Source organism: Nicotiana sylvestris, chromosome 5 (genome assembly GCF_000393655.2).
Source record: "Nicotiana sylvestris chromosome 5, ASM39365v2, whole genome shotgun sequence".
NCBI classification, from domain to species: Eukaryota; Viridiplantae; Streptophyta; class Magnoliopsida; order Solanales; family Solanaceae; genus Nicotiana; species Nicotiana sylvestris.
Genome location: NC_091061.1, coordinates 25,116,347 through 25,129,501, shown reverse-complemented (window position 1 = coordinate 25,129,501; position 13,155 = coordinate 25,116,347). Strand labels below are relative to the sequence as shown.

The window sequence follows — 13,155 nt, the reverse complement described above, 5'->3', positions numbered from 1 at the left end:
AGAATATACGTCTAACACTGATTCTAAGTGAAGTCTACCTACATTTTGATTCTCTCTAGCAAATAAAACCATAGCGAAAAAAGATTGAAGAGTTGTTAGACAACTATTAGACCATCTCAGCACACCGATGTTGGGGCTGAGAATAATCATCTATGGCTCCACAACCCGAAGGCAATGGAGGCTATTAATCAGGCTCTTATCCAGTGGCCACGATTCAACCACAATCCGAAGACAATTTAATCTTCATAACATTATCACTTCAGTTGTTCCGATACTTTCTGCAATTACTACGTTATTCGACCTTTTCACAAACATTATTCCAGACTGCATACTATGCATCTTCTTTGTGAATCTTTTAGTTGTATTAAATGAAGAAATTAATAACAAAATCATGAAGGGTAATATTTTTTTATATTGAATCTTTCCATAGTCATTTTCGGGTTGTCCTAATTCGAAGTCTACCTACAAAAGAATATACGTCTAACACTGATTCTAAGTGAAGTCTACCTACATTTTGATTCTCTCTAGCAAATAAAACCATAGCGAAAAAAGATTGAAGAGTTGATAGACAACTATTAGACCATCCCAGCACACCGATGTTGGGGATTCAACCACCAGACCTGGTTTCCTATCTCCTTAGGACTCAAGGATACAATGGTACGAGCCTATAGAACAGGTCCTGTTCAAGTAAGGTAGTATCCATCCATGTTGCTTCACTGATATATGAATACTTCCTTAGCTATGTTGCTTGTCGATGGGGTACAACAGCCCAAAAAAGTAAAGACTATTTAATTATCATTTAATTGTCTTTACAAGTCGAATATGCTGAATAAAAAGGAAACCGCAACTTTGGGTATTCAGTTTCCAAATAGTTCATGTCAATTCTTAGTTGAAAATTTGAGGTATTTATTAATAATCCGAAGTTTCTTTTTAATGTATTCATGGTAATATATACATATTACAGGTTGCAAGATATAACTTTATTGTGAAGATATTTCCCTCAATAAATCTTTTTACTCCAAAAAACTACAATGTACCTTCCATCAACTATTTAAATCGTTAAATAAATGATTAGGCATGTAATAAACGTAGCTTTTTCTTTAAAAACATGTATTATACTATATTTTGAGATAACACCTTTTAGATACAATGTCTACCTATGCCTGCTTCTTCACAGATTTATGGAATTTCTGATTCATTTTAAAAACTTAGCAAAAATTTTCTGGTCAAAAACTGGTACTGGCCCAAACTCCTAATAAAATGCTGAATGGTTTAGTGTAACATATTTACCACTAAGGATTGTGGTGAGATGGATAGAATTCATCCACCATTAACCAGAACTCTCAAGTGTGAGTCCTGGAAATGAAAAAAATATATTTTTTAAATGAGAGGTTCTTAAATAATTTAGTGACCTAATGTTTAATTACTATTTTATTTGAATTCTATATTTATTATGTTTAAATAAAGATAAATTATACACATCCAGATACTGAACACAAACATCTTAATCATTCAGTGCTTAGATCTAGAGACATCATATTAATTAGTTGTATATTCAGATTCAGATGCCTTAATCTTAATACATATTTTCATATTCAGCTCTGTATTCAAATTCAGACGTCTTAATCTTAATAAAAATAAATGAGGCCTTATTCTTTTTTAGAAAAGTTCTAGGAGTAATGGGTTGATTAAGGATTCAATGTTGCAAATAATCAAGATGAGAGGTTAGAAATAACTCACTTATAATATGCGGATGCCCTTATTTTTTGTGAAACAGAGGAGAGTCAAGTAAAGTACCTCAAGATTATCTTCATTCACTTTTAAGCTATCTATAATTTTCACATTAACCGGAGAAAATGTCAAATTTTCTCGATTAATGAGGTGCCTAATATTAAGATGCTAACAAATATACTGGGAGGAGAAATCGGCACAATTCCAACTATCTATCTGGGAATTCCTTTAGGAGCAAAAAGTAAATCCAAAAAAATTTGGAATGGAATTTTAGAAAGATATGAGAAAAAGCTAGCTAGATGGAAAACACAATATATCTCTTTGCGAGGTAGACTAGTACTTATTAATATTGTGCTAGATTCTATTCATACCTACATGATGTCTTTATTTCCTTTACCCGAAAGGGTAAAAAATAGATTAGAGGCTATGAGAAGGAACTTTTTATGCCATGGAAACAAAGAAAAAAAAAGGATTTCACCTAGTTAAACGGAAGAAGCTGACTATTAGTAAACGAGAGGGGGATTGGGAATCAGAAACCTTAGAAAGCAGAACAAAAGTATATTAATAACGTGGTTATGGATGTTTCCTAAGGAAGAATAAACACTATGGGTCAGGGTGATAAAGGCAAAATACGCAAAAGAAGGGTTTTGGATGACCAACAAGGTGAAGAACCCTTATGAAATTAGTCTATGGAGATCAATCAAGAACTTGAGGCAAAACATTTTTCATAACTTAAATCTTAATGTGAAAGATGGAAGGAAAACATTATTTTGAGAGGACAAATAGCTAGGAATTGGAAGTTTGAAGAACTTGTTCCCTGGTATTTTTGTTCTGAATCAGCAATAGGGGCAACAGTTAAGGAGTTATAGGGTACTGAAGGATGGAACTTGACATTCGAAAGACTGTTACAAGATTGGGAACTAACTACAATAACAAAATTTTACAATATTTTGGAACAATACAGATGATTACAAGAGGGAAAAGACACTCTCGTATGGCAGAAACATAGCATCAAGAGGTTTACACTAGGATCAACTTATAAAGATCTGAATCAGGTAGGATCTCAACTCAGCCTATGGCCATCGAAGCATATCTGGAAAGTCAAAATACCATATAAAGTAGCATGCTTTACTTGGTTGGTGGCTAACCAAGCAGTACTCACTCAAGAAAACCTCATGAAAAGAGGGTTACCAATCTGTTCTAAATGTTATTTGTGTGGCCAAGATGCAGAGATAATTAGACATCTGTTTCTACATTGTAGATTTGACAAGAAAGCTGTGGGAGTTGTTCATTAACATCAGGGGTATCCGATGGATTAGGGGGTAAGGGAAGAAGAAGTCCCTAAAGCCCTTCCAAAACTCAAAAAACAGTACATCGCCGTAAGAGTGGTGTTGAGAATGTGTGCTCGAGCCAATTGATAGGCTAGTTAATGACACACTTAAAAACTAATTGGGCTTTGGATTTGGTTAGGAGTTGCGCGAACACAGGTCCGCACTGTCACAAATTATGAAGTAGGCTCGACCACACCCTTCCCAAGTGCAACGGAGGTCACCAGCCTAGGCCATGGGCCTTCCTAATCACCCATTGATCCCGCTCAGGTAAGTTCGTTTTTCTGTGGTCCTTGGTCCTCTGTTATAGTATATCCTCACTATTATTTTATCTTCTTCACTAAATGATGTGTGACAAAGTACTTTAATCTTCTTCAGTTTGTTCCGAGACTTTCTGTAATTACTGCGTTATTCGACCTTTTCACAAATATTATGCCAGACTACAGACTATGCATCTCCCTTGTGAATCTTTTAGTTGTATTAAATGAATAAATTAATAACAAAATCATGAAGGATAATATATCTCTAAAATATTGAATCTTTCCACAGTCATTTTCAAGTTATCCTTAATCCGGTTTCTGAACAACAAATATACCAAGAGCTCATCTTTATTCCAAGAAGAAACATTTGTCAACACTGATTCTGAGTGAAGTGTGTGTTGAGGAAGCGTGTCAAGATAATAGAAGGAAAAGGATATTTAGGAGAGAAATAATAAATTGCACAAGACAAGACAAGACAAGATTTACATGGTTCGACAGTTTTTGCCTACTCCACGGTCACACAAAGAATAACTCTTTATTAATTGAAGAGAGAAAGAAGAAGTTTTGGGATGTTCTACAAATGAAAATGTAGACCCCTATTTATAGGCATTTGAATGTCCTGCCGAGGTAAGCGCTTACATCATAAGAATGCCGATGTAAGCGCTTACATCATAAGAATGCTGAGGTAAGCGCTTACATCACAAGAATGTCGATGTAAGCTCTTACATCATATTTTCATCTCTTTTTTATTTTTCTTTCTTTTGTTTTGTCTACTTTCACATACAACAATAGGTTTGGTCCTATTCTCTGGTGGCACCTTCACTCTATCAGTTTTGAAGGCTAACTGAGGCAGTGCACAGCCTCAGTTTGTCAACACCGACAACTTTGGTCAACATGTCTGACGGGTTCTTTGAACCTGGTATCTTCTGTAGGGAAAGAGTTCCTTCATTTATCAACTCTCGGATATGATGATACCTCAACTAGATATGCTTCGATCTTGCATGAAACACTGGATTCTTGGCAAGATGAATTGCACTCTGGCTATCGCTTAAAAGCTCACAATTGTCCTGCTCTTTACCTAGCTCTTTAAGAAAATTCTTGAGCCAAATCATCTCTTTTCCAGCTTCTGAGATTGCCATGTACTCTGCTTCAGTGGCAGATAGAGAAACACTTTTCTGAAGTCTGGACATCCAACTAACAGCAGTACCACCCAAGGTGAACACGTAGCCCGTGGTACTTTTTCGACTATCCAGATCGCCGCCTAAATTTGCATCAGCAAAACCTTGTAAGATAATATTGCTCTTTTTAAAACAAAATGTCATACCTGAGGTGCCTTTGAGATACCGCAATATCCATTTTACACTTTCCCAATGCTCCTTTCCTGGATCTAACATGTATCTACTGACAACTCCAACTGCATGGGCTATGCCAGGTCTAGTGCAAACCATAGCATACATCAAACTTCCTACTGCTGAAGCATATGGAACTTTGGACATGCACCTTCTTTCTTCATCTGTCTTAGGTGATTGGTCCTTTGACAGATTTAGAAGGCTTCCAAGTGGAGTGCTTCTGGTCTTTGCATCATGAATACTGAACCTGCTTAGTACCTTCTGTATGTACTTTTCTTGAGACAACTTTAAGGTTCCTTCCGACCTGTTTTTGCTAATCCTCATCCCAAGCATTTGCTTAGCTGGTCCTAAGTCTTTCATTTCAAACTCCTCCGCCAGTTGTTGCTTAACCAAGTTGATCTCATTTATGCTAGATCCTGCAATTAGCATATCATCAACGTACAACAATAAAATGATATAGGATTCATCAAGATTTTTGATATAACAGCAATGGTCCATCTCACATCGTGTGAAACCATTTTTATGCATGAATCCATCAAAATTCTTGTACCATTGTCGGGAGCTTGTTTCAAACCATACAAACTCTTCTTCAACTTACACACAAGGTTTTCTTTACCAGAAACTTGAAAACCTTCAGGTTGCTTCATGTAGATGTCTTCTTCAAGATCACCATGCAAGAAAGCAGTTTTAACATCTAGCTGCTCCAAATGCAAATTTTCTGCAGCTACGATACTTAGCACCAACCTGATAGTAGTTAATTTGACTACAGGAGAGAAGATCTCGGTGTAGTCAATTCCTTCCTTCTGCTGAAAGCCTTTTACTACTAATAGTGCTTTGTATCTCTTATTACCATCATGCTCTTCCTTGACTCTGTACACCCACTTGTTCTGCAATGCCTTCTTTTTTTTTGGTAACTCCGTAAGTACCCATGTTTTATTCTTTTGAAGAGAATTCATCTCTTCTTTCATGGATAGCTTCCACTTATCAGAGTCTATCACCTGCATTTCTTCAACAAAATGCTTTGGTTCTCCAGCATCAGTAAGAAGTAAATAGTGAAGAGAGAGAGCTAATCTATCTGGAGCATTCGTGACTCTTTTAGATCTCCTCAATGTAGGTTCATGAGTAACAGAATCCGAATTTGATTCAGGTCCTGATTCCAGATTTGGTTCTGCATTTGATTCTATCTCTGGTTCCGGTTCTGGTTCTGATTCAGGTTCGGCTTCTAGTTCTTCTTCAAATTCGGCTTCTGATTCTTCATCTTTAATTTCAGAATCAGTTGTAATCCCTCTATCCACTTCATTTTCTGAGATTTCTTCTAACTCAACTGTTTCAGACATTGTCTGTTTGCTAGTGTTGGTTGGTTCTACTTCAAACTTGTCCTTGTACATCACATTTTCATTAAATGTGGCATTCCTGCGTCTTAGGATCTTTCTATTCTGATCATCCCAAAACCAATAACCAAAATTATCATCACCATAGCCAATAAAGAAACATTTCTTTACTTTAGGATCAAGCTTATCTCTATCATTAGAGCTTACATGCACATAAGCAACACAACCAAAAATTTTCAGATGTGAGAGAGTTACCTCCTTTCCTGTCCATACCTTCTCAGGAATTTCAAAATTCAGTGGTACAGAGGGTCCCCTATTTATGAGGTAAGCTGTCGTGTTAACAGCCTCAGCCCAAAAATACTTCGGCAATCCAGAATGTATTCTCATACTTCTGGCTCGTTCATTTAGGGTTCTGTTCATCCTCTCAGCAACACCATTTTGTTCCGGTGTTCCAGGAACTGTCTTGATCATTCTGATCCCATTCTCCGAGCAAAATGCTTTGAACTCTTGGCTATCATACTCTCCTCCATTGTCAGACTTCAGACATTTTAACTTTAGACTTGTCTGATTTTCAACTTCAGCTTTCCATCTTTTAAAGGTAACAAACACATCAGATTTATTTTTCAGAAAATAAACCCATACCTTTCTTGTGGAATCATCAATGAAGGTGACATAATAGCGTGAGCCTCCTAGAGAAGTTACAGGAGTTGGTCCTCACACATCTGTATGCACTAGTTCCAGCTTCTCTTTCTTTGGCGTCCTTCCCACCTTTGAGAAACTAACTCTCTTTTGTTTCCCGTAAATGCAATCTTCGCACAAACCTAATTCAACATGTTTTAGGTTTGACAACTTCTTTTTGGATGCCAAAAGCTTCATTCCCTTCTCACTCATATGCCCGAGCCTCCGGTGCCACAATGTTGTATCACGACCATGATCAACTGTTGCTATAGTATCTCTTTCTATTGCAGTTGCATACAGTGTTCCCCTTTTGAAGCCTCGTGCCACAACCAAATTCCCTTTGGTTATTTTCCACGATCCGTTGCCGAATGTTGTTGTATATCCTTCATCGTTAATCTGACCCATCAATATCATATTTTTCTTGAGGCCAGGAACATGTCGTACATTTTACAATTTCCATAGCGTGCCTTGTGAAGTCTTTATATGAACTTCACCTTTTCCGGCAATGTCGAGAGGTTCGCCGTCTGCTAGATAAACTTTCCCAAATTTTCCAGCAATATAATTATGCAATAATTCTTTGCATGATGTAGAGTGAAAGGATGCACCTGAGTCCAGAATCCAAGATTCGACTGGACTGTCTGCACAACAAATTAGTGCATCACCGACTTGTTCAGCAATTACATTTGCTGAATTTTCTTCCTTCTTCTTCTTTGGTTCTCTACATTGACTACTGTAGTGACCCTTTTTATCGCAATTCCAACAAGTAATGTCCTTGCGATTTTTGGATTGTCCTCTTCTCCTTGACTTTGATCTGCCACGACCATAAATCTGTCCTCTTTGGTTGATTCTCCCCTGCTTTCGGTATTAAAAGCAGATCCTGGGGAATCACTTGATTCTCTTCGGCGAATATCTTTGCTTAGAACCAAGTCTCTGATATCACTCAATTTGAGTTTGGTACTTCATGATGAACTGCTAACTGCAGTTACTGTTGCAGACCAACTCTTCGGTAGAGATGATAGTAGATTCCACGCCCTGATTTCGTCATCAATTGTTATATTAATAGAACTCAACTGAGTTAATATTGTATTAAACTCATTGATATGTTCTGTGGCTGATCCACCTTCTGTCATTTTTAAGTTGAACAATCGACGCATCAAATAGACTTTATTTGAAGCAGATGGCTTCTCATACATATTTGATAACGCCTTCATCAGGCCTGCAGTGGTCTTCTCGTTAATGATGTTAAACGCCACATTTCGTGTTAGCGTCAAACGAATCACACCAAGAGCTTGGCGATCTAATAGATCCCAATCCGCTTTGGACATAGTCTCCGGTTTCACCTCGGTCAGAGGTAAGTGTAATTTTTTCTGGTACAAATAGTCCTCTATTTGCATTTTCCAGAATCCAAAATCTTTGCCATTGAACTTGTCAATCTTAACCTTTCCTTCTTCCGATGCCATTTTTCACAAAAACAATTTATGTGAATAGTGCTTGTGAATAGTAACGATGATCAATAGTGTCGCACTATTCTTGTGAATAGTACCTGCACCAATACTGTACTTTTATACCAGAATTACAGTGTCTGTGCTCTGATACTAGTTGTTGAGGAAGCGTGTCAAGATAATAGAAGGAAAAGGATATTTAGGAGAGAAACAATAAATTGCACAAGACAAGACAAGACAAAATTTACGTGGTTCGGCAATTTTTGCCTACTCCACAGCCACACAAAGAATAACTCTTTATTAATTGAAGAGAGAAAGAAGAAGTTTTGGGATGTTCTACAAATGAAAATATAGACCTCTATTTATAGGCATTTGAATGTCCTGCCGAGGTAAGCGCTTAAATCATAAGAATGTCGATCTAAGCGCTTACATCATAAGAACGTTGAGGTAAGCGCTTACATCACAAGAATGTCGATGTAAGCACTTACATCATATTTTCATCTCTTTTTTATTTTTCTTTCTTTTGTTTTGTCTACTTTCACATACAACAATAGGTTTGGTCCTATCAGTGTGTACCTACATTTTGATTCTCCATAATAATTAAAAAAAAACCCAGCCTGATGCACTAAATTCTCATTATGCGTGAGATTTGGGGTAAGACCGGACCACAAGAGCCTATTGTACGCAACCTTACCATATATTTTTCGAACTCGTGGCCTCCTAATTACATGGCAGCAACTTTACCAGTTATGTCAAGTCTGTTTCTATTACAAACAAAATTATAGCAAAAAAAAATTTAAGAGTCTGTCAGACAGCCATTAGACCATCCCAGCACCAATGATGGAGCCGAGAACGATCATCTACGACACCATGACCCGAGGGCCTTGGGGGCTGTTAATCACGCTCTGGTCCCATATATTTTTCGAACCCGTGACTTGCTAATTACATGGCATCAACTTTATCAGTTATGCCAAGTCTCGTCCCATAACAAACAAAAATATAGCAAAAAAAAGTGTCTGTCAGACAGCCTACAGAACAGATCCTGTTCAAGTAAGGTCGTATCCATCTAAGTTGCTTCACTGATATATAAATACTTCCTTCGCTTAGTTGCTTGTCGATGTGGTACATTAGCCCAAAAAAGCAAGGACTATTTAATAATTATTTTATTGTCTTTACAAGTCGACAATGCTGTCATAAGAAAAATCAACACCTATGTTTTTGTCTACATCGAAAGAAGTTTTAATACTGACGTTTGTGGCTGCAGAATTCTACAACTTCCGGGTATTCAGTTTCCAATTAACTCATGTGAATTCTTAGTTGCAAATTTAAGGGATTTATCAATAACCCGAAGTTTCTTTTTAATATATTCAATGAATATATACATATTATAGGTTTCAAGATGTAACTTTATTTTGAAGATATTTACCTCAATGTATTGGTGGAAAAAAAGATATAACACGTGGGCTCAGGGGCGGATTTATGTAGGTGGATTGGGGTGTCACGCCACCCGGACGCCTCCATTAAACTTTGTATATTTATGTATATATGTACAAGAAATAGGTTAAATACTAGTTGTGCCACCCGGAGTAACTAAATAGCAGAAGGTGCCAGTGGTGAAGACTCAGTTTTAGCTCCCAAGGGGCGTGGGTTTGATTCCAATCTTATACTCTTTTTTACACCCTTTTAGCATGCTGCACCAATCCATCCTATTAAAGGCTGATTCCAATATTAATTTCTCTTCTATTGGTCAAAGGTTCAAACGACCACTTAGATGATCTTTTTGACAAATATTTAAGCGAGCTTCTATTGTTAAAAAAAAAAACGACCTTCTATTGTTTAAAAAAAAAATTAAGCGAGCTTCTATTGTTAAAAAAAAAAAAAAATATTAGGTAGACTAAACCGTAGACTTCTTCTAACTTAAGACTCAATACATAACTGATGATAAACTTATTTATTGCATTTCTTCTGTAAATATTGATGCCGCTTATGCAAAATCCTATACATTACCATTCAAAATAATGTGGCACCCGCAACCTCCAAATCCTGGATCCGCCTCTGCGTGGGCTGTCAGCAAGCTGACGGGGCATGATACGTAGAACGTTGATGTTAGGACGAGTGGCATTCTTAATTAGATGAATTAAAGAGTGCAGAAAAAGGCACGGGAGAAATACCCACGTGGTTATATTGAGGAGAGAACCGGACCTGACAGTTGTGAAAAGGGAAATAAGAGCGAAATGAATAAAGGCTGCAAAGATGGGAAGATACACGAACCTGGAGTAAACAAGGAAAGGAAATCGATACAGTTACAAGGAATCTGTAGTCATAAATATTTTTGTTAGGTTACATAAGGTAACGGGCAATCAATACAATTAATCACATTAATGAGCCCAAATTAAGTAAGGGAACTGTTACAATTGTACGCTCCTATATAAGGGCTGACATTTCATATTTAAAAGGACAACGATTATTATTGAAATCCATACTGTTATTCTTTGCTTTCTTCTCCAAGCTTTAAGCCTTAAATTTTGGGAGTGATTAATCCACATTTTATTTTCTCAGTTAATTATTTTCATTCTTCGGCCCATTTCTTCAAAAATCATTGGGAATGTGAAGTAAATCGTGGTTATCAGTAACCCAATTTCTTCTAGATATTGACTTTGACTGAGAATTCTATTTTTGGTTAAACAAATTAATTCTGTTACCGGAAATCTGACAACGTATTCACTTTCTAAACTTTTTTTTAACAACTAAATATGTCAATCGTTAACGAGAACGATCAGCTTAACCAACAAGGTGGAACTCCACCACACCACACACCTACAAGATCCCCTCGGCAATCCCGTGAGAATTCACCAGAAAGGTCTACTTCGCGTGCTGATGATCAACAGGGAGACGACCAAACCATAGAGCAGGATGCTCTAAAGCAGTTGATTACAGAACACGTAAACAATGTACTGCAAGCTTTTGTTGGAGGATTACCCAATGCGGCGCAAACTCCTCTGCCAGTTAACATGACAACTTTGAGAACTCGCGTTCAGAGCATGATAACTCTGGAAGTGGAGAAATTCCTAATGAATCTCGTGGTAGAGGGTCAGGTATACCAAATAATTCTAATTTACAAAGTTTAGTGCTAACTTTACAGAAACAGTTAGAGGAACAAAATGATTGTATAGAGCAAATACCTGGCGTACCACCCATGATCAAAGGTGTAGATATTGACAAGTATTCACAACCACCTTGGAAGCCAAGTGCAACACCTTTACCAATTCTTAAAAAGTTTAAAATGCCTTATATTCCCAAATATGATGAAACAACTGACCCTCGAGATCACGTGACTGCGTTCACTACTGGCGTGAAAGGCAACGATTTAACCAAACAAGAAATGGAATCAGTTTTGGTTAAAATATTTGGTGAAACACTCACAAAGGGAGCATTAATGTGGTATTCTCTTTAAGCTGAAAATTCTATTGACTCTTTTGCTGATCTTGCATATTCATTTATAAAAGCACATTCGGGAGCTCAAAAAGTTGAAAAGAGGATGGAAGACATCATTAAGGTTAAATAAGGGAGTACTGAATTGCTCAGGGAGTTTGTAAATAGATTCCAGTGGGAAAGGATATATTACCTCGAGTACCTGATAATTAGATGGCTATGGCATTCGCGAGCAACTTGAACGAGAAAAGTTCAGAAGCCACGAGGAGATTGAAGGAAAGTTTATGAGAATTTCTTGTAACAACTTGGAATGATGTATACAATAGATACAGTACGAAGCTGTGGATAGAAGAGGATACAGTCGTACCTTCAAGGGCCGAAGAAAGATCAAGTTCGAGATGCTCAGAATCAGAAAGGTGGTACAGTAAGAATAGGTACGAGCCATACATGGGACCTACGGGATGAGATTCTCGGCCAAAAGGGGAGAATCCAAGATTTGATCCAAGGTTAAGGCAAAAAGATGTGGGATCTTCATCTATATTCAAAAAGAAGCAGGATGCTTGAAATAATGATTCCGATACACAAGCAAGGATAGGGGATTGCAGATTTAACGTTAGTACCTCTGAATTAGTGGTTGTTTTAAGAGGTGTGGGAGGTAAGGTGTGATAGCCAAAAGAGATGAGGTCGAATCCGAACAAAAGAAACCCAGATTTCTGATGCGAATTTCATAATGATCATGGCCATAGAACAGCAGATTATAGGCTTTTGCAAGGGGAGGTTGAACATTTATTAAAGCAAGGTTATCTTACTAATCTATTTAGTGAGAAAGGAAGACAATCATACATGAAGAACAGAGAGGAAACCCCAAAACCTCCATGACCAAAAAGAACAATCAATGTCATAACTGGATGAGATGAGGTTAACAGAGTGACATATACAACCGCAAAAAAGACTTCAACGGTCACTTTTACCCACGGGAAGCGAGTTTGCCAAGTCTTGGATGGTGACAGTATAACATTCGACGATGAAGATGCGCATGACTTGATGATTCCTCACAACGATGCACTGGTAATATCTTTGTTTGTATATGATACTAATGTAAAATGAGTTCTGATTGTTCCAGATAGCTCAGTAAACATCATTTTACTAAGGGTGGTGAATGAAATGCAAGCTAATGATAAGGTCATACCAAAAATACGAACCTTGTTTGGGTTTGATAATTCAAGCGTAGTTACGAAAGGGGAAGTTGTACTTACCACATTTGCAGAAGGGGTTATCAAGGATACGAAATTCCAGGTAATAGATGCGGATATGGCCTGTAATACGATTATGGGAAGGCCATATATTCATGATATGGATGTTGTCCCATCCACTTTGCATCAAGTCATTAAATTTCCTTCACAATGGAGAATCCGTCAAATCCGTGGAGACCAGCAAGCTTCACAAAATATCAACTTGGTGGTATTTGCAAGTACAGGAGCCAACGATTCAAAAGCGAAATGGCAATTACAGAATTCAGTAAAGGATGGTGCTGTTAAAGTCTCAACTGAAGACACGCTAGGGAAAACCGATGTCGACTCGAGACCTGATGTGATTCAAGATCC

General features: G+C 37.4%; 1 protein-coding gene and 3 pseudogenes across 1 annotated transcript; all 4 read right to left on the bottom strand.

The window, feature by feature from the left end:
• Nucleotides 1–500: 500 nt before the first annotated feature.
• LOC138869900 (small nucleolar RNA U3) lies at nucleotides 501–697 on the bottom strand (annotated as a pseudogene).
• Nucleotides 698–3,197: 2,500 nt separating this feature from the next.
• On the bottom strand, nucleotides 3,198–3,337 carry LOC138869905 (U1 spliceosomal RNA; annotated as a pseudogene).
• A 3,376-nt stretch (nucleotides 3,338–6,713) lies between these two features.
• LOC138868399 (uncharacterized mitochondrial protein AtMg00300-like) lies at nucleotides 6,714–7,082 on the bottom strand. Its single transcript, XM_070145952.1, has one exon. The coding sequence runs from the start codon at nucleotides 7,080–7,082 to the stop codon at nucleotides 6,714–6,716; it is 369 nt and encodes a 122-aa protein (XP_070002053.1).
• A 1,838-nt stretch (nucleotides 7,083–8,920) lies between these two features.
• LOC138869899 (small nucleolar RNA U3) lies at nucleotides 8,921–9,179 on the bottom strand (annotated as a pseudogene).
• Between the last annotated feature and the right edge of the window lie 3,976 nt (nucleotides 9,180–13,155).